This window comes from Dromiciops gliroides, chromosome 2 (genome assembly GCF_019393635.1).
Source record: "Dromiciops gliroides isolate mDroGli1 chromosome 2, mDroGli1.pri, whole genome shotgun sequence".
Lineage (NCBI taxonomy): Eukaryota > Metazoa > Chordata > Mammalia > Microbiotheria > Microbiotheriidae > Dromiciops > Dromiciops gliroides.
The window spans coordinates 199,866,504-199,886,856 of record NC_057862.1 but is presented as its reverse complement, the minus strand read 5'-3'; the positions used below and the strand labels follow the sequence as shown (position 1 = coordinate 199,886,856).

The window sequence follows — 20,353 nt, the reverse complement described above, 5'->3', positions numbered from 1 at the left end:
CCCCATGTAAGTGTCTCAGAGACCCTTTGGTTCTCCGGACCACATTTGGAGAACTGCTGCTTTAGTCCAATCCTTTTGTTTTGAAGATGAGGAAACTGAGGTCCAGAGAAGTTAAGTTTACTTACTCAAGGTTACTGAGGTAGTAAGTAGCAAAACTGAAATTCAAATGCAGGTTTAGGGCACTTTCCATTGTCCCAAAAAACCTCTGCTGAAATTTGAACAGTCACTTGGGAAAAGGGAATTGAAACCTCATAATCCTGTCCCATATATTTATACATCCAAATGAGTCCTAATTACTTGAGTCTGGCAAATCTAGTTCATGGTGATATATGTGCCAACAGTTACCAACTTCCTTATTTATTACGAAAAAAGAGTTGATAAACTCCTTGAAGGCAAGGACTGTGTATTATAAATATTTATTGAATTAACATGAATTTTTCTGTTTCTAGAAATAATTATTTTTTTAGAAACAAGATTAAAACCACTACATTATTCTTATCTCTTGAACTTTTAGCCCTCAAATAAGGAAATGTTTTACAGGTACTTCTGCATTAATTCCCCCCAAATCCTCTAAATGTAGGGCAGGCATCTAACTCTAACTCTAAACCTGATACCTACTTTGGTGGCTCTCTACCACTCTATACTTCATGTGTGCTTTTTTTGTTTTTTGTTTTTTTCTTTCTATATCTTACTTTTAAACTACTTTCATTAAGTTTTGTTTTTTTTGTTTCATCCTCTTTGCTGTCTTCCTTGCTTTCACCTCAAACCTTCCAGCAATATGGCCAGTCCATAACTCAATAGGCAGAACAAGGTGATAAAAAACTTGGCCTTAGGTAATTAAGGGACATGATATTTGTTTCAATAATTTGCCTTTTGCTAATTAGAGAAGCAAAGGTAAAGTGGGATTAGAAATGGAGACTTCTTGTTTCCTGCCTTACTTCAGAAATCCACTAAGTTTGCTGTTGAGAAATATGGGGGTGGGGTAGGGGTGGGGAAGAACAAGGTAAGAACCTTCTCTCCTGGAATATCCTGACATTTTTACTGACACAAATATTTTTTAACAGACTTTACTGACAGGCAATTTTCGTTGTTTCTTTACTGACAGTCCATAAATGTACTTATGGCTGGCAGCAGCTGCATCATTATAGCACTAAAAAACAACCTTACATACTGCCAGTACCTTATGTAACCTAAGAAGTAAGAAACAACTTGAATTTACAAGCCTTTTTAATATTTTGCTTTACTGATGATAGCCAGTTTTTAGAAACAGGAATAAATCTATCCCGAAAGAGGAATCACCCAATTCTCCTGCATTAATAATTTAGTTTTCTAAGTTTTAACAACAATCTGGAACAGATTTATGTTTCACAAATACTTCGATTTCATAGAATCTGTTGAATTCTACTAGCATGTGACCCATTATTGTGACCTTGGACAAATTGGTTAACTTTGCTGGGTATCAGTTTCTTCATCTGTAAAAAATCCATGAATTAATTGGACTTGAAGATCTCCAAGGTCTCTGAGCACCAAGATTTCAGGTCTGTCTTTAAGATTTGGTTTAGCTCTCAAGTGTCCTCAAAGAATGAATACTATAAACAAGTGATTTACTTGTGAAATTCCTAGAGGTAAAGCCACAACATGTGAAAGGATGGCTGAAAGGGGCATGAAATTTGTATAAACTAAAAGTAATAATGCAAGCCATTAAAAACAAACAAACAAAAAAACCCCAGACAACCAAGGGAATAGCAGGTAGCTAATGGAGAGATGTTAGTCAAGAAGGATGAAATATTACTACCTTCACGCAACTCTTTCCCACATCTATTTTACCCTCTCTTCTCCTTCCCTCTTTTAACCTCTTCCAAAGTGTGTGTGTGTGTGTGTGTGTGTGTGTGTGTGTGTGTGTGTGTGTGTGTGTGTGCGCGCGCGCGCGCGCGCCTTAGCCCATATGCTTTACGTTCGCTGAGAAATAGACGACTCCTCCTCCTCTTGGCTTCAGAAGGAGTTTTGCCTTCCGTGGAAGTATGACATTGACTCCACTATATATGCTGCCTCTACTGTGAGTGAACAAATGCTTCTTACTAGTGATCCCTAAGCCAAACCGGCTGTGCGCACGCACACACACACACACACACACACACGCATTATAAAAAAACACTTGCATGTCTGTGCAAACGTGCTTGTGGGTCTCCTTTTCTTCCCTCTCAAAGAATCTGTTTCAGCTCCGGGACCGAAAAGGGATTTATTTTGCCCGTTCATATGTCATATTTTGCAAGAGATTAACCCGATCTCTGCTTCTTTCCTTTGCAGTAGAGTGGCTTGCCCTGAGCCACGGAGAGAAAACGAGGAATGAGGAAAGGGAAAACTGGGGTGGTGCTTAGGCTGTGTGGCATGTTGCTTTCAAAGTGTGGAGGGTGGGATCGAGGAGTAGGATAAGAAGGAAGGGAAAAGGAAAGGAAAAAAAAAAGACACACACAATCCCCGGTGGATGAAAGGGAGAAGGTGGGAAGGAATGGAGTAGGCGAGCGAACCAATGAATAGGGTAAAGTGAGGAAGAAAGGGAGGGGGGGATTCAGAAACCAATGGGGGAGCTCGAAGTGGGGGAGCAAGAGCCAGGCTCCCCCATCCGCTCCCCTCCCCCCTGGCTAGCTCGCGCCTTCCCCGGCTCCCGGGAGACGAGGGCCAGGGCGGGGCTAAACTGGGAGAGAGCAGGGGGCGGGGGGGAAGGGAGGTGTTAGGGAGGTGAAGGACTGCTGCGGGCGGGGAAGGGGGGCTGACAGGGGGAAGGGGACGCGAGGGCGCGCGCGCGCGCGAGCTTGGAGCCGCGGCGGCGCCTCCGCTCCGGGTGTGGGGCTGTGCGCGCGCGCGTTCCGGCGGCGGTGCGCGCCGGGAGAGATGCTGAGGTAAAGTTCGGGAGAGAGGGAGCGAGAACCGTCAGCGAGGGGGAGCCAGAGCGGCCGCCATTACTGAGCCCAGCGCGGCGGCCGGCCGGCGGGCAGGCTGCGACGGGCGGAGGGGCTTGGGGGGGGGTGGGTGGGAGGGAGGGAGCAAGAGAGGACGACGACCCAGCCGCGGCCGGGCTTGGAGATTTGGGGCGTGGAAGGGGGGGGGAGGGTGGGTGCCCGGAGGGACGAGGCGGCCGGTGCTGCTGGGAGGCGAGCGGAGAGTGGTGGAGGAGGAGGAGGAGGCGGCGGCGGCGTGAGCTCTCCCCAGGAATGTCGCTGCTGCTGCCGCCGCCACCCCTGCCGCCGCCGCCGCCGCCGGGGCTGCTGCCTTTGAGGAGGAGGCGGAGGAGACCGACCGTGTTAGGTAGGACCTTCTCTTCTCCCCGGGGCCTGGTCAGGGTCTTCCCCCCTCTCCACACTCACGCCCGGCGGCCACCACCGCTGTGGCCGCCGGTTGCAGCCAGTTCCAGGGGCTGCTCCTCCCCCCTCCCTTCTCTCCCCTCCGAGCCCTCCCCTTCCAGGCCGGGGGACCAAGGAGGGTTGGGGGGAAAGTGTGATCGGGGGTCGGGGGCGGGAGACGGGGAGTGTGAAGGGCAGAGAGAGCCGCTGCACTCCCCCCTCCCCCCCTCCGCCCCCAGGTGACGCGGAGCACACGGGCGGGCAGGCCGGCCGGCCTGGGAGTTGGGGGAGGCTGAAGCCGGCTTCCTCCCTTAGGCTCCCAGTTTCGCTCCCCGCAGCTCCCGGGCCTCGGTGGCGGGCGGCGCGCGGGGGAGGGAGGAGGAAGGTGGCGGTGTCTCTCCCTTCCTCCCACCCCGGTTCTCGGGGCTGCCGCCGCTGCTAACGAGTTCCACCTGGGAGGAGAAGAAAAAGGGGGTGGGGTGGGGTGGGGGCTTGTCAGCTGAAACGGAATCCCGCTCCGAACTTAATCCGGTCTTGGAGTGAGCAGCCCTTTCACTTTTACTCCCGTATTTTCTCCCCCTCCAAAGACATACACACGCACACCTTCCCCTTTTCCTTCTCTTCCAATTCCCTAGCTCTTGAGGTTCGAAGGGAGAGAAAGCTAGAGAGAGAAGTTTGGGCTACGCCACCTCTAACACTAGGTCCTATCAGTGAACACAACTCCCATCCCAGCACCGCATTTCAGTTTCTAGAATAACCTCTAAACTCCCAGTCCTTTGGTTTACACTAAAGAAATAAGTATCGGGGTTGGGGGTTGGGGTTGGGGGGGGGGGCGGTGTGGGGAAACCGCGCGGGAGCGCGCGCGCACTTATACACACATTAAACATATACACATTCACCCATTTCCCCTCCCCCCTCCTCTTAGCGTTATTAGAAATGCTTGTGAGGTGGAGTCTGGAGAATGTTGTAGGTAGAAAGGTAGTCGGAAGTGATGGAGAAGCTAGCTCCTAGGACGCTTGGGAAAATTATGAGAAAGTTGAAAGAGAGAAGCTTACAGTTTTTCCCCCGTAAATCCTAGGTGTTAGATATATTTAAATGGGATCCGAAATGTTTTAAACCTAGACCACAATAGGCCTGTAGGTGGGTGTGTGCGCGAACTTTAGTTTACATTCTCAAAGATTTTTATTTTACTTTGTGATGTTTAGCTAGGCGACGGTGACAGCATTTAAAAAAAAAAACTATGTTGATCTTAGACTGTCAAAGGCTTCACTGTACTAATCCTTGTTAATGTTTTCAACAGGTGTCTCTTCTTTCTTCCTTTATAATAAAATCTAACATAAAGAAACCTGTTTTTGCAAAAAGAAAATTAGGGCTTTGAGTTCCTGTTGAAGTAAACGATTCTAATTTCTAGTGTAGTGATCTTTCTATTATACCAGGCACTTAGTATACCTCCTGCCTATTAGGCCATCTTTAAATTACAATGTTTTTTACCCTTTATGAATTTGTATCACCTATCCAGTGTCGACCCAGATTACGTGTGTATTTTAGAAGCATTACAAGGAAGAGGGAAAGAAAAGGTAAGGTGGAGAACAAAAAAAGTAAGAAACTTTCTGCAAGGTCACATTAAAAAAATCTGAGTACCAAAAAAAACCCAAGAAAAAAACCCAACCCAACCCCATAAACAAAACCCCAAACCTTTCTGGTTATCAAGCCATAGCATCGTTGTGATTTTATTCGCTGGTTGAAGGCAACAAGAAAAAAATTAGTCGATTGAAAGACAATATGATTGTCATGTGTAGAATCCATTTAATTTAGCCCATTGCATTACTTTGATAACATAATGACCGAGTTTCAAGGGGAAAGCATTTTGTATTTCTATAGGTAGGAAGTTCTTTTCATCTGAAATGTGACCACATTTAAAATGCCTTTTTTTAAAGGCATTTTAACATAAGGCATTTTAAAGATAGTATCCTAATTCTTTTATACTGTTTATCCTAAATGTTTTGAAGCCATATCTTAAAAAAAAAGTTTCACAGTACTGGTACATTGTGTTTCACATGAAATTTAATTCTTTTTACCTTGTAAGTGAAGGTCAAAGGATTGAAATTGGCTAAAATGGAGATTACTTTATTTACAGTCTTTGGAATTGAAACCGATTTTCAATTTATAAATATCCAGTGATATTTTTTGTTAAGTTTGAGAAATAGTATAGGTTATTTAAGCAGCTTGGTCACTTTTTGACTGCCAATTCTCTGGGTAGATCTGGCTTTTAATGAGCCAATAACTTGCTAAATGCCTTTAAATAAATTACTTAAAAGACCTGGGCTTCAGTTTGTTTTGTTTTTTTTTTTAATCTAAAAATGATGTTGAAAGGTTTCCTAAATTTCCTTATGAAACTCCTCACTGACTAATAAAATAGTCAAAAGTTGACATATATAACCTTAAATTTTGTGTCAAAAAGTGTTCTGCTTAACATTTACCAAGTATATCCACTGTGTGAAGGGGGACAATGTGCTGAACACTCACTGGATATATGTAAAAAGGAAAAAAACCCAAATAAATCATGCGTCTCAAGGTGTTTACAGAAATCTTATAGGGGGGATAGGACATGTACAAGTATGGTATAAGTTAGAATGTGATAAGTACAGAGGAGAGGTTGGGGCAATGTAAGAAGATATCAGTAGAATATTGTTTATAGAAATTTCACTTAAAAATGTTAATTTTCCATTTATAATCGTGACCACATTCATATGGTGATTGCTGAAATTAATTTTCTTAATATTAAAGGCGTCCAAGCTCTCTAATAGTTTGGAAATGATTTGCCTAATGTGAAATCTTATTGGGTACTTAATTTCTGAGTAAATAACAGTTTGGTATCTTTCAGTATTACATTTTGGAAGTTCCATTTGAGTTAATGACTCACTTTTCAGAAATACTGTTTTAAGAACTCTTTCTTGCAAAGATCTAATTTTATCATTTCTTTTTACCTGCATTAAGGTACATTGTAGTAAAACATTTTTCATCCTTGGAGGAAACAAAGGAGCTAATTTGTTTAATTGGTAGTTTAAAAATTATAATATTGGCAAATAGTTTGTATAATATGGTAGTTTCATACCTAAAGAGTTTTTTTTAATAAATCACATTTAAAAGGATCTAAGTGAAACTCATTTGTAAAGGAACACTGTGGTGAGTTCTTTGGTAAAACTAAGAAGCATTTTGTAACTTTATTTTGATACTTTGGATCTGTTATTTCGTCTGTCCTGTGTACCCCCTCCACCAATGGAGTTTGAAACCCTTATATGTTTTCTAATAATCATACTCATATATAGAGAGAGCTCGAAGGAATCTTAGAGGTTATCTAGTCCAGCCCCTTCATTTTACAGAAAAGGAAACTAAGGCTTAGCCACTAAGGTCAGGGGCCACCCCCAAGGTTACATGGGTAGGAGAAGAGAAAGGGAATAAACATTTATACAACACCTACAATGTGCCAGGTACTGTGCTAAGCATTTCTTTTTATATATCTCTCTCACTTTATCCTCACAAAGACCTTGTGAGTAGGTACTATTTATTTTCCTCATTTTTCAATTGAGGAAACTAAGGCAAATGGACATTAAGTGACTTGCCTGGATTCGAACTCAGTTCTTCCTAATTCTAGGCCCAGAACTGTATCCTTTGCAACACCAGCTGCTGCTATGTGTCAGAGTTGGGACTTGACCTCGGGTCCAGCATTCTTTTCACTGTGCTATGTTGCCTCTGTAATTCTCATCCATTTCTCTCCATAAGTTCTTCCTAGAGGATCTGCTTAACTTGCTGGAGGTTTTTCATCCAGTAAGTATTTAGCATCTGCTGTGTTCAAGGTACTATGCTAGGTATTGGGGATACAAAGGTAAAACCAAAAATAGTCCTACCCAAAGGAGTTTACCTTATACTGGAAGTATGTTTAAAAAAAAATCCATATATATATATATATAGATACACATATAGATGTGGAAAATTACATGTAAGCAGATAACTATATGCATGTGCGTGTGTGTGTATATATACATCATGTATATATATGTACACACTTAATTTATGAGTGTACTCTCCAGTTGAATGTTTATAAACATCTATAATATGTATATAAAATTTGATGAGGGAGAGTGCTAATAACTAGGATATCAAATAGGGCTTCCTTTAGGAGGTGACATGTAAATTGAGCCTTGAAAGAAGCCATGGTTCTACAAGCCAGAAATGAAGATGCAGTATATTCTCTGTATGAGGTAATAGTTCTGCAATGACAGAGATGGAGAAGGGAATATGCTTTTTTATAGTACCTGCTAGGCACTGTTCTAAGGGCTTTACAAATATTATCTCATTTGATCTTCACCACAGCTGTTCAGGTAGGTGGGTGGTGTTACAATCCCCATTTTACAATTGAGGAAACTGAGTCAACAGGTTATATGACGTACCCAAGGTCCCATTGATGAGAGAATTCTGAGTATGGAGAACAGCAAAGAGGTCAGTTTGACTGAAATATAAATGTATCTTGGGGGAGGGGCCTTGTATGAAATAAGCCTGGAAAAATAGTCTGGAGCCATATTGTAAAAGACTTTAAATGTCAAGTACAGAAGTATTTTTTAAATCTTAGAGGCATTACGGAGCCACTGAAAGTTTTTGAGCCCAGCAGTTTGATAGACTTAGTAATTTAGTAATATAATTTTGTCAGCTTTGTGAAGGGTGAATTGGAGAAGGGAAGACGAGAAACTGGGAATGCAATTTAGAGGCCTTTGCAGTGATAGTTCCAGTGAGAGCTGATAAGGACTTGAACTAGAGTGGTGACTGAGGAGAAGGGGTCATAGATGAGTGATATTGTGAAGATTAGGACCAACCATTCTTGACATCTAAGTAAATTTGGGAAATAAGGGAGAGTTGAGGATGACTCAAAAATTTCAAGCCTATATGACTAGAAGGATGTTGGTGCCTCAAATAAAATATGGAAATTTGGAGTTGGAGCGGTTAATTTGGAAGATAATGAATTCTATTTTGGTAACTGAGTTTGAGGTGCCCACAGGACATTCCAGTCTTGAGATGTCCAACATGCAGTAAGGAAAGTTGGGATAGATAGAATAATATATGTTGAGATAATTGAATTCATGTTCCTTCCCCTTGTATCTGTATTTTAGTTTCATTTAAAGGGAGAATCTTAGTATGGCTGTGGTTCAGTTCATTCATTAGTCTGTCCGCATGGTTATTGAACAAAAGATGGCACCTTGTTTACAGAAGTTTAAATCAAAGTTTGTAGGTGGTTCAAGAAATGTGATTCTTGTCACCCTCTACCCTCTTTTCTGCCTTTCTGCCCTTGTAATGTCGGCAAGAGCGGGAACAGTATTAGACAAGGCTATTTTCTATTTTTCCTTGACTCAAAAAATTCAGCATTGGGTGCCCAATTTATAATTTTTAATTCACACATTTCTAAATAATATTTGATATATAAAAAACACAATTGTTATACATGCATGCACATATTACCTCCCCACGTCCACCCTTAGAAACACAGGTAAATAAGGAATGCATCACTACTATGAAGTCTGAAATATTTGGTAATTTAGATGCTTTAGGTAATTTGTAATTTTTAGATTTTTTTTTTACCATTTCATTTACATTTGCAATATACTAAATTGGCTACCTAAATCATTTCAAAACTACTGCACTCAATATATTTTAGGAGTTTGGACTCTAAGTAGTACATTGGAAACTTGAAGTGGTGTGCTAGGAAGTCTTGTGAACTTGGAGACAAAGAGCCTAAGTTTGAATCCTGTTCTATAGCTGAGTATTGTGGGAAAATTATAACCTCTGGGACTCAGTTTCCTCGCATGTAAAATAAAAGCTTTGGACTAGACAGTAGCCAATTTTCCTCAAGGTTAAAAATATATGATTTGATGATCAATGATTTTTAGATTTAAAACTCTGAGCGTGCCTTTTGTAGTTAATCACTCAACTTTTAAGTCTTTAATTGAAAAATAATCCATACAATAAATACAAATTTCTTATGAACTTAATTATCAGCAAACAAAAATATTTTCAGAAGTTTTAAATTTATTTCTTCTAGCTCAAAATTAGTCTTAGTTCACTAATGAATTAAAAGAACAAATACTTGATTACCTCTCATTTCCGTGTCCTCAGTACATGAATACTATTTAAGTGCTGTAGTCTATGGGTACTTTCCTCTAGAACCTTATAATCTAGTTGGAGATGAAGCATAAACACAAGAAAAGTTGAATTATAATAACACTTCAGGATAACAATAGAAGAGGTGTCAGCAGGCAATTTAACTGGTACCAATAAGAATAGTTTGAATTTGAATTTTCTGTGCTCATATTCTACTTGACCTTTTGACACTATTGACCATCAGTCTGTTATAGAAGCCTAAGGAGGACTGTATCTGATTCTTCTCTCTGACCTTTCTGAGAGTTCCTCAGGCTCCTTTGCTCATTCATTCATTATCTTGTTCCTGAGTCCATTATTCCTACCAAGGCCCTGGCCTGGGCCCTATTTCTCCCTATATACTTTCTTCCTTGCTGATCTTACCAATATCCACTCCTTCAATTATTATCTCCATGCAGATGATTTTTAGATCTAGAAATCCAGCTCTGACCTCCCTCCAGTATTGTCTCATTACCAGTGGCTCTCTGTGCATCTCTACCTGGAGGTTCCATTGATGTCTTAAATGGAACTCATTATATTTCACTCTTCACTTCCAATTGCTATTTGATTAGTTTGCCCTATTACCTAGTTTTGAAATGTTGGAAGTCATCCCTGCTCTTACTCTTCATTCTTCATATCCTATCAATTGTCAAGTCTATTTGCTATAATTCTACAACTTCTCTCAAATCCATCCCTTTTCCACCTAATCCTGGTCTTCTCTAGTGTACACCTCCATCTCTTAAGATACCAAGTTTTGCTCCAAAGCACAGGTCAGGTGCCAACACATCTACACTAGGCCATCCTTTCTTTTTTTAAAAATAAAAGTATTTTATTATTTTCCAGTTACATGTAGAGATAGTTTTCAACTTTTGTTTTATATAATATTTCCAATTTCAAATTTTTCTCCCCCCACCTCCCCTAGACAGCAGGTAATCTGATATAAGTTATATATGCATAATAACATTAAACATATTTCAAGTTATAAGAGAAGAATCAGAGCAAAAAGGAAAAACCTCAAAACAGAAAACGAACAGCACCAAAACCAAAAGAAATAGTATGGTCCAATCAGCATCCATATTCCACAGTTCCTTTTTTTTTTTTTTTTCCCCTGGATTTGGAGAGCCTTTTCCATCATGAGTCCTTTGGAACTTTCTTGTACCATTGGATTGGTGAGAAGAATCTAGTCTGTATCATAGTTGATCAACACATGATGTTGATGATACTGTGTATAATGTTCTTCTGGTTCTGCTCATCTCACTCATCATCTGTTCATGCAAGTCCTTCCAGATTTCTCTGAACTCCTCCTGTAGGCCAGCCTTTCTTAATCTAGTTTCAAAGGATCTTGGTTTGTGGCCCTATTTTGCTAGTTAACTGTGTGACCTTAAGCCTCCCTGACTTTCTGTTTTCTCATCTTTAAAACATGGTTAATTTTATTGAGTCACAGACTCGTGAGGATCATTTGAATAAGTATATAAAGCAGTTTGTAATGTGCTAGACAAATGCCAGTCATTATTATAATTTTTATTCTTAAATTTGCCCTTTCCCATTGACAGTGTTCTAGTTCATGCTCTCCCTCTGTCTAGTTTTTCCCTTTCTAGTCCATTTATCACACTTCTTTAAGAACCTTTTTATCTTCCACTTTTCAGGCTCTTCTGTGTGACTTATGGTTTTATAATTTTGGCTTACCCTTCCAAGTTGAGTCTTTTTCTTACTACTTCCCCACTATTCAGCTGATTCTCTTTACCGTATCCTATACAATTTCCTACCATTCTCTTCAGCTTTTTAAATTCCTGTTTTTTTACTACTCAAAGATGCAGTTTGTGTTATACTTCCATGAGATTTCTACCAAATCTCTGTATTCTCTGAATACCTAGTACATGAATTTGACTTAGCTGTATTAGGTGTTTGTTAGGTATTTAAGATCATAAACTCATAGCTTTAGAGCTAGAATGGACCTTAAAAGACCATCGAAGGGGCAGCTAGGTGGCGCAGTGGATAGAGCACTGGCTCTGGATTCAGGAGTACCTGAGTTCAAATTCAGCCTCAGACACATGACACTTTCTAGCTGTGTGACCCTGGACAAGTCACTTAACCCCCATTGCCCCACAGAAACAAAAACAAAAAAAAAGGTATTTTTGTTGATTCGTTGAAACATGGCTTTCTTTGTTATTGTATTCTGATTTAGTATGAGATCTTTTGGGGCTCCAAAATATATGACAGAAGTGTTAAATATGAGGAGAGGAACCTTTTAATTAAAAACAACAACAAAGAATTTGATGCCATATTAAGACATTGTCATATGATTACCTAAAGAAAATATTTAGCTGACATCCTTAAACATTTAGGACATTGTACACGGGTTCTTATTTCTTTGTATAGCATCTCCTAAAATACTTTGGTCATAGAATGTTTCTGGGCTTGAAAAATTGATGCAACTCATAAATGTTGGTCTGAACAAAAGGAGAGAGTTGGGAAGTTTTAGGTAATTAAACCTTCTCCATACCTCCCAAATTTCTGCACGTAAGTTCCTTTGATACCTACATAATTGCATGTTTACCATTTCAGAGAACAATAAATGGTCAGCATAGTAATTCTTTCTTAGGATCCCTATTTATATGACATAGTACATCAAGGTTCCTTGGAACATAGTTGGACCTACTGTTTTAAATAACAATTGGTATTAGGAGGTAAGAGGGGAAAAAAAACTTGTTACTGTCAATTGCATCTTCAGTTTCTTAATAAATCTTAAAAAAAATTTGTAGAGCCTCTTAAAAGACTATTATAAAGAAATGGATAGCAAATAGAACTGCATTAAGGTGAATTTAAAGTCATTTCCTCTATTTTTCTGATATTATTTTACATTGAAGTAGTTATGTTTCCTCAAAATCCAAACTACATATTTACTTCATTTGAGCAGACATCCTTTATATAATTGTACCTTACTATAATGTTTTCAGGAAGTTAGGTAGCATAGTGGTTAGCATACCATGACCTGGAGTCAAGTGTCTGGCCTCAGACACTAGCTTTGTAATCCTGGGCAAGTTACTTAACTTGGTTTGCCTCAATTTCCTCATCTGGAAAATGAGCTAGACAAGAAAATGGCAAACTATTCCAGTATTTTTGCCAAGAAAACTCCAAATGGGGTCTTGAAGAGTCGAATAGGACTGAAAATGGCTGAACTACAAATAATGTCCTCAGGGAATATTCAGCTATGTATGTTGTAGGCACTGTTACTTGAGTTTCTGTACAAAATTAATCAAGACTGTTATAAATAATTCTCTGATTTTTATAGCTTACATATCACCTCTCTATCCAACTGTTATTTCTCATTATTGTCAGTGTATGTTCCTCTTGCAACCTGTCCATACTTAATTGTTTCTAATATACTTTTATAACTTTTAACTTATGATAGCCAAGTTTATTAAATTAGTAACCTTATCTTGCATAGTTGTAAGGCAGACTGTAGTTGCTCTTTGTACCTCTTCCAGTGGATTAAAGAACATGGGCTTTGTGATAGCTTATTTTGGACTTGAAGATTTTTAGTTGTTTTGTAGATAATTGAAATTTCAAGAAATTTGACAACTGGGCAAGTGGGGTGTTATTAAAAACTCCTGAATAATATGACTTTTTTAAAACCATTTAAACAATTATGTTTAAAGAATTTTAGAAAATGAGATTTTTCAGTGTTGATAAAGTGAGGTGCTTTCTTTAAAAAGAAAAGAAAATTAAAGACTATTACTCACCTTGCATTAATTGATGTGGAGTTGGGTATCTTCTATGTCTTTTCTTAGCTGCTGCTGCTGCTGTTTAGATGAGGTCATGCAAAGTCCCCAACCTCACTCTCTTTCCTCTAGGACCATGTGGGTCCAGTGGTAAGATATACGTCAGGACAGCTGGAGATACCCTAGATATTTTAAGACAATTGGGGTTAAGTAACTTTGCCCAGGGTCACAGAGCTAGTAAGTGTCTGAGGTGAAATTGGAATTCAGGTCCTCCCAACTTCAGGGCCAGTGTTTTATCCACTGTGCCACCTAGCTGCCTTCGCATAGTTGAATATGGTTTTCTCATCAAGGTTACCATTCATTCACTTCCTGATGTCCAGGTACTATTGTATTGTGAAGAACTTTGATCTACATTTTGTAATGATTGGAATGACGCCACCTGCTGGAGACTTACTGTAGAAGAGTTCCGCCCATGAAGCGAAGGTCTTTGAGGGCAAGACCAGGAGTCTTTTCTTTGGTGTCAGGAAGTGATGCGGGCTAGTGGGAGAAGGAAAGAAGAGACTGGCGCTTGGTCTCACTCTCTTTCCTGAGGACGCTGGTGGAGAGGGGAGCTAGAAATGCGCTCTCCCTTTAATAGATAGGAATCTAGGCCTTTCTCTCTTTACCAAATTCTTATTCTCCTTAATAAATGCTTAAAAGTCTAACTCTTGCTAAAGCTTATAATTTATTGGCGACCACTCATTAGATATTTTAGACAGACTAGCTAGAATTTTAGCCCTTAACAATTTTAGAGGAAATACTGGCCCTTTTCAATGCCAGTTTTATGAAGCTCTATAACTGACTGCTGAATTGGATAGAATAGCTGATAGAATTGTATATTTAAAACTAGAAGGGGTCTTAGAGCTTAACTGGTCTTATAATTTTACATATGGGAAAACAGAGGCCCAGAGAGGTTAAGTGGCTTACCCATGGTCACACACCTAATAAGTGGAAGAAAAAGCCAAGATTCAAACCTAGGTATTCTGACTCCTAACCCAGCACTTTTCTCCCTGCTCTGGCTTATAAGGTGTTGTCAAGAGTATTTTAGTTATTAGTAATACCTCAACATTTCAGAAAGCAAAAAGTAGGGAAGAAGGGGCTGTTAAACTATATATCACAAGGGCCAAGAACATTTGAAAATAGGATTTTAATTTATTTTTCCTTAATCAAATAATAACAAAAACATTTGGTGTTATTATGAGACTGTAATTTTAAAATTTCTTTAAGATCATCTTTTATTTGAGCCAGCACAGTTTAGTAACTGATGGTAATAACACTCTGCTATGAGTTTCTGTGATTCCAAAACCAGTTTCACAATTGATTTTTAATAACGACCTCCAAGGTAGATAGTATGTATGGAAGTATGCCTATTTTACAGATGAGGAAATTGAAGTTCAGAGAGGTGTGATATGCCGAAGGTCACATAGCTAAAAAGTAGATGTACCAGGATTTGAACACTCATCTTCCAAGTCCAGACCCCCCTTCTCCTTTACTAGACTCACTGTCATCTATAAAGCACAAAGAATTAGTCAGACAATACTGTTAAACTGGAATTGATGATTTGCTTTTTATTGAGCAGCTACATTTTATGTAGTAAATTACTTTAAAAATTGACTTTTTTTTTTCTCCAGGAAGATGATCCATAAAATGAAGACCTGCTTTCTGCACAGAAATGAGGAGAATACAATATAGTTCTGAAATTGAAGATCTGTATTTCTGTGGAATGTTTTCAGAATGAGAAAAACATCTCGTTACCTTGGTGAACGTAAAAGGATGAGAAGAGAGTTATGATGGCAAAAAACAAAGAACCTCGTCCTCCATCCTATGCTATCAGTGTAGTAGGGTTATCTGGGACTGAAAAGGACAAAGGTAACTGTGGCGTTGGAAAGTCATGTTTGTGCAATAGATTTGTGCGTTCCAAAGCCGATGAATATTATCCTGAGCATACCTCCGTGCTTAGTACAATTGACTTTGGAGGACGAGTAGTCAACAATGATCATTTTTTGTACTGGGGTGACGTAATACAAAGTGGTGAAGATGGAATAGATTGCAAAATCCATGTCATTGAACAGACTGAGTTCATTGATGATCAGACTTTCTTGCCTCATCGGAGTACGAACTTGCAACCATATATAAAACGTGCAGCTGCATCCAAATTGCAGTCAGCAGAAAAACTGATGTACATTTGCACTGATCAATTAGGCTTGGAGCAAGACTTTGATCAGAAACAAATGCCTGAAGGGAAACTCAGTGTAGATGGGTTTTTATTATGCATTGATGTAAGTCAGGGATGCAATAGGAAGTTTGATGATCAACTTAAGTTTGTGAATAACCTATATATACAACTGTCAAAATCAAAAAAACCTATAATAATAGCAGCAACTAAATGTGATGAATGTGTAGATCATTATCTTCGAGAGGTTCAGGGATTTGCTTCAAACAAAAAGAACCTCATTGTAGTAGAAACTTCAGCACGATTTAATGTCAACGTTGAGACATGTTTCACTGCACTGGTACAAATGTTGGATAGAACTCGTGGCAAACCTAAAATTATTCCCTATCTGGATGCTTATAAAACACAGAGACAACTTGTTGTCACAGCAACAGATAAATTTGAAAAACTTGTGCAAACTGTGAGAGATTATCATGCAACTTGGAAAACTGTTAGTAATAAATTAAAAAATCATCCTGATTATGAAGAGTATATAAACTTAGAGGGAACACGAAAGGCCAGAAATACATTTTCAAAACACATAGAGCAACTCAAACAAGAACATATAAGAAAAAGAAGAGAGGAATATATCAATACACTACCTAGAGCTTTTAACACTCTTCTGCCAAATCTTGAAGAGATTGAACATTTGACTTGGTCAGAAGCCCTAAAATTAATGGAGACACGGACAGAATTCCCATTGTGTTTTGTGGTGCTAGAGAAAACACCTTGGGATGAAACTGACCACATAGATAAAGTGAATGATAGGCGGATTCCATTTGACCTCCTTAGCACTTTGGAAGCTGAAAAAGTCTATCAAAATCATGTACAGCATTTAATATCTGAAAAGAGGAGGGTGGAAATGAAGGAAAAATTCAAGAAGACTCTGGAAAAAATTCAGTTCATTTCACCTGGACAACCTTGGGAAGAAGTTATGTGTTTTGTAATGGAGGATGAAGCCTTTAAATACATCACTGAGGCTGATAGCAAAGAGGTATATAGTAGGCATCAGCGAGAAATAGTTGAAAAAGCCAAAGAGGAGTTTCAGGAAATGCTTTTTGAACATTCTGAACTTTTTTATGATCTGGATCTTAATGCAACACCCAGTTCAGATAAAATGAGTGAAATTCACACAGTTTTAAGTGAAGAACCTAGATATAAAGCTTTACAGAAACTTGCACCTGATCGAGAGTCCCTTCTACTTAAACATATAGGGTTTGTTTATCATCCCACTAAAGAAACCTGTCTTAGTGGTCAAAATTGCATGGACATTAAAGTAGAGCAACTGCTTGCTAATAGTCTTTTACAGTTGGACCATGGTCGCTTACGTTTGTACCATGATAGCACCAACATAGATAAAGTTAATCTTTTCATTTTGGGAAAGGATGGCCTTGCACAAGAACTAGCTAATGAGATAAGGACACAGTCTACTGATGATGAGTATGCCTTAGATGGAAAAATATATGAACTAGATCTTCGACCAGTTGATTCCAAGTCGCCTTACCTTTTGAGTCAATTATGGAATGCTGCCTTTAAGCCACATGGATGCTTCTGTGTGTTTAACTCTATTGAATCACTTAGTTTTATTGGGGACTTCATTGGAAAAATAAGAACTGAAGCTTCACAGATTAGGAGAGATAAATACATGGCTAATCTTCCATTTACGTTAATATTGGCTAATCAGAGGGACAGTGTTAGCAAAAATTTACCTATTCTCAGGCACCAAGGGCAGCAGTTGGCAAACAAGCTACAGTGTCCTTTTGTAGATGTACCTGCTGGTACATATCCTCGTAAATTTAATGAGACTCAAATAAAACAAGCTCTTAGGGGAGTATTGGAATCAGTTAAACGCAATTTAGATGTGGTAAGCCCTGTTCCCACCAATAAAGATATATCTGAGGCTGACCTGAGAATTGTCATGTGTGCCATGTGTGGTGATCCATTTAGTGTGGATCTTATTCTTTCACCATTTCTTGACTCTCATGCTTGTAGTGCTGCTCAGGCTGGACAAAATAACTCTTTAATGCTTGATAAAATCATTGGTGAAAAAAGAAGACGAATACAGATTACAATATTGTCTTATCATTCTTCAATTGGGGTAAGGAAAGATGAACTGGTCCATGGATATATATTAGTTTACTCTGCCAAAAGGAAAGCATCCATGGGAATGCTCCGAGCATTTCTTTCAGAAGTTCAAGATACTATTCCTGTACAGTTGGTGGCAGTAACTGACAGCCAGGCAGATTTTTTTGAGAATGAGGCTATCAAGGAGTTAATGACTGAAGGAGAACACATAGCAACTGAGATCACTGCTAAATTTACAGCATTGTATTCTTTATCTCAATATCACCGGCAAACGGAGGTTTTTACATTGTTCTTCAGTGATGTTTTAGAGAAAAAAAATATGATAGAAAATTCCTATTTGTCTGACAGTACCAGAGAGTCAACACATCATAATGAGGATGTTTTCCTTCCATCTCCCAGAGAGTGTTCTTTTTCCTATTCTGGCTATATTGATTCAGAAGATGATACTGAAGCACCACCACCATATAGTCCAATTGGGGATGATGTTCAGTTGCTTCCAACACCTAGTGACCGTTCCAAGTATCGATTAGATTTAGAAGGAAATGAATACCCAATTCATAGTACCCCAAATTGTCATGATCATGAACGAAATCATAAAGTGCCTCCACCAATAAAACCCAAACCAGTTGTACCTAAGACAAATGTAAAGAAATTGGATCCAAACCTTTTAAAGACAATTGAAGCTGGAATTGGTAAAAACCCAAGAAAACAAACCTCTAGAGTTCCTTTGGCACATCCTGAGGATATGGATTCCTCAGATAACTACGCAGAACCTATTGATAGCATTTTTAAGCATAAATGCTATTCTGATGAGATCTATGTTGTCCCAGATGACAGCCAGAATCGCGTTATTAAAGTTAGAAATTCATTTGTAAATAATGCCCAGGGAGATGAGGAAAATGGATTTTCTGATAGAACGTCAAAGAGTCATGGGGAACGGAGGCCTTCAAAATACAAATACAAGTCAAAGACATTATTCAGCAAAGCCAAATCTTACTATAGGAGAACACATTCAGATGCAAGTGATGATGAGGCCTTTACCACTTCTAAAACAAAAAGAAAAGGAAGGCATCGAGGAAGTGAGGAAGATCCACTTCTTTCTCCTGTGGAAACCTGGAAGGGTGGCATTGATAACCCTGCTATTACTTCAGATCAGGAATTGGATGACAAAAAAATGAAGAAGAAAACACACAAAGTAAAGGAAGATAAAAAGGTAAGTGTATTTAAAAATTTGAGTTTTTGATAAAGTTTAAAGATTTCAGTGTCCAAGTCATGTACAATTAAAAGAGGCACTGGATTTGATAAATTACCCTGATTTATTGCTGCTGTGGCATTTGTATTCATAAGAAGTTTTAGTACTGTACATCAGATGTTTAGTGAGCAGCCTTTTTCAATTCTTTCTACACTTAAACGATTCTATTTTCTTGAATGTTTTATTTTAATTGGATGAGTTATTATTTCATTTATTGGCATCGGTTAGCAGTTGTGGTTTATTTCTTTTATTTGAATGGGAATTTGATTTGATCTTCTCTTTGTCTCTTTCTCTCTCTCTCTCACACACACACACACACACACACACACATGTTCTAGGTGGGTAGGATTGTTTGTACCCTGTACATTATAGAAGTAGCCTTTAGGGCCCCAAATAAGAGGCGGTTTAGGTAATTTTCCTACTAGCTTTAAGTAAAGTGGCAACATAACACCTCCCTCCCTCCCTCCCCCTTTTTAAAAAAGAATGTGGTATAATACCTACACACAGGTTCTCAGTATGCGTTCAATGAAATGAATTTTGCATTTTTCACTTAGTACAATTTTATGCCAGAAGTTTGTGTTATGAATTGAACCTTTAAATATATTTTAAAGCCAGGGTTTGTGGATATAACCTTTTAACTTTCTGCAATGGATGTGACCTTTTAATGTAGCATGCTGATTGCTGTCCCTATTAATTTATTCTTTCCTGTCACCATAATTATTCTAGAACACAAATACTACTGCATAGAGATGCTTTTATTTGTCTCAGTTTTGATTATTTTCCCCTTTTCTCAGGCAGTTTATTTAATGTAGAATGTTGATACTCTATGGGTAGTCTGAAAGGTTTAAAAAGTTTAGCCCTGTAAAATTTTTTTCTGTTTTACATTTACTTAGTACAAAGAGATTGTTTTGCTTTGTTTTTTTGTTTGAGGGGCAATGAGGGTTAAGTGACTTCCCAGGGTCCCACAGCTAGTAAGTGTCAAGTGTCTGAGGCTGGATTTGAACTCAGGTCTTTCTGAATACAGGGCTGATGCTTTATCCACTGCTCCACCTAGCTGCCCCAAAGAGATTAGGAACCTGACTGTGTGGTATGAACACCATAGGTCATAATTTGATTTTTTTTTTAATTAAATTTTATTTTTTAGAATTTGGTTTTTATTTTTGTGCTGGCCTGATTTCTTTTGGCTTGGGACCATATTTATACAGGTGACTGGGAACAAAAAAGAGTTCTTAAAGAATTTGTTAGGTTGGTGAACTCTATAAAGAGATGATGATGATGGTGGTGGTGGTGGTGATGGTGATGTTTTGAGCTGCTGTGTTAGACTCTGAATAAAAATGTTTGCCAAAGTTGTTTGCTGTTTATCAAACCTATAGATTAATTGAAATACAAATTTTTGGAATGTGCATACTGGCGGTCCTATAAAATAAATTTACAATTTTCAGTAACTTTCTACTAATCCCTTTTTATATACCCTTATATTTATATTAGTTATTTATTATCTTAAGATTAGGAGTAT

General features: G+C 38.7%; 1 protein-coding gene across 4 annotated transcripts in view; it reads left to right on the top strand.

Moving 5' to 3' along the window:
* Positions 1-2,770: 2,770 nt before the first annotated feature.
* The window catches only part of ARHGAP5 (Rho GTPase activating protein 5), an 88,405-nt gene continuing 70,822 nt past the window's right edge, over positions 2,771-20,353 (top strand). For 3 of the 4 annotated variants that reach the window (XM_043981979.1, XM_043981977.1, XM_043981981.1), the window contains exons 1-2: positions 3,151-3,306; positions 14,920-18,798. In XM_043981979.1, the coding sequence (XP_043837914.1) occupies positions 15,076-18,798 (3,723 nt within the window). In that variant the 5' untranslated portion in view covers positions 3,151-3,306; positions 14,920-15,075. Of the gene's footprint in view, positions 2,901-3,150; positions 3,307-14,919; positions 18,799-20,353 lie in introns of those variants that run through there. The other variant, XM_043981978.1, reaches the window with a different exon arrangement.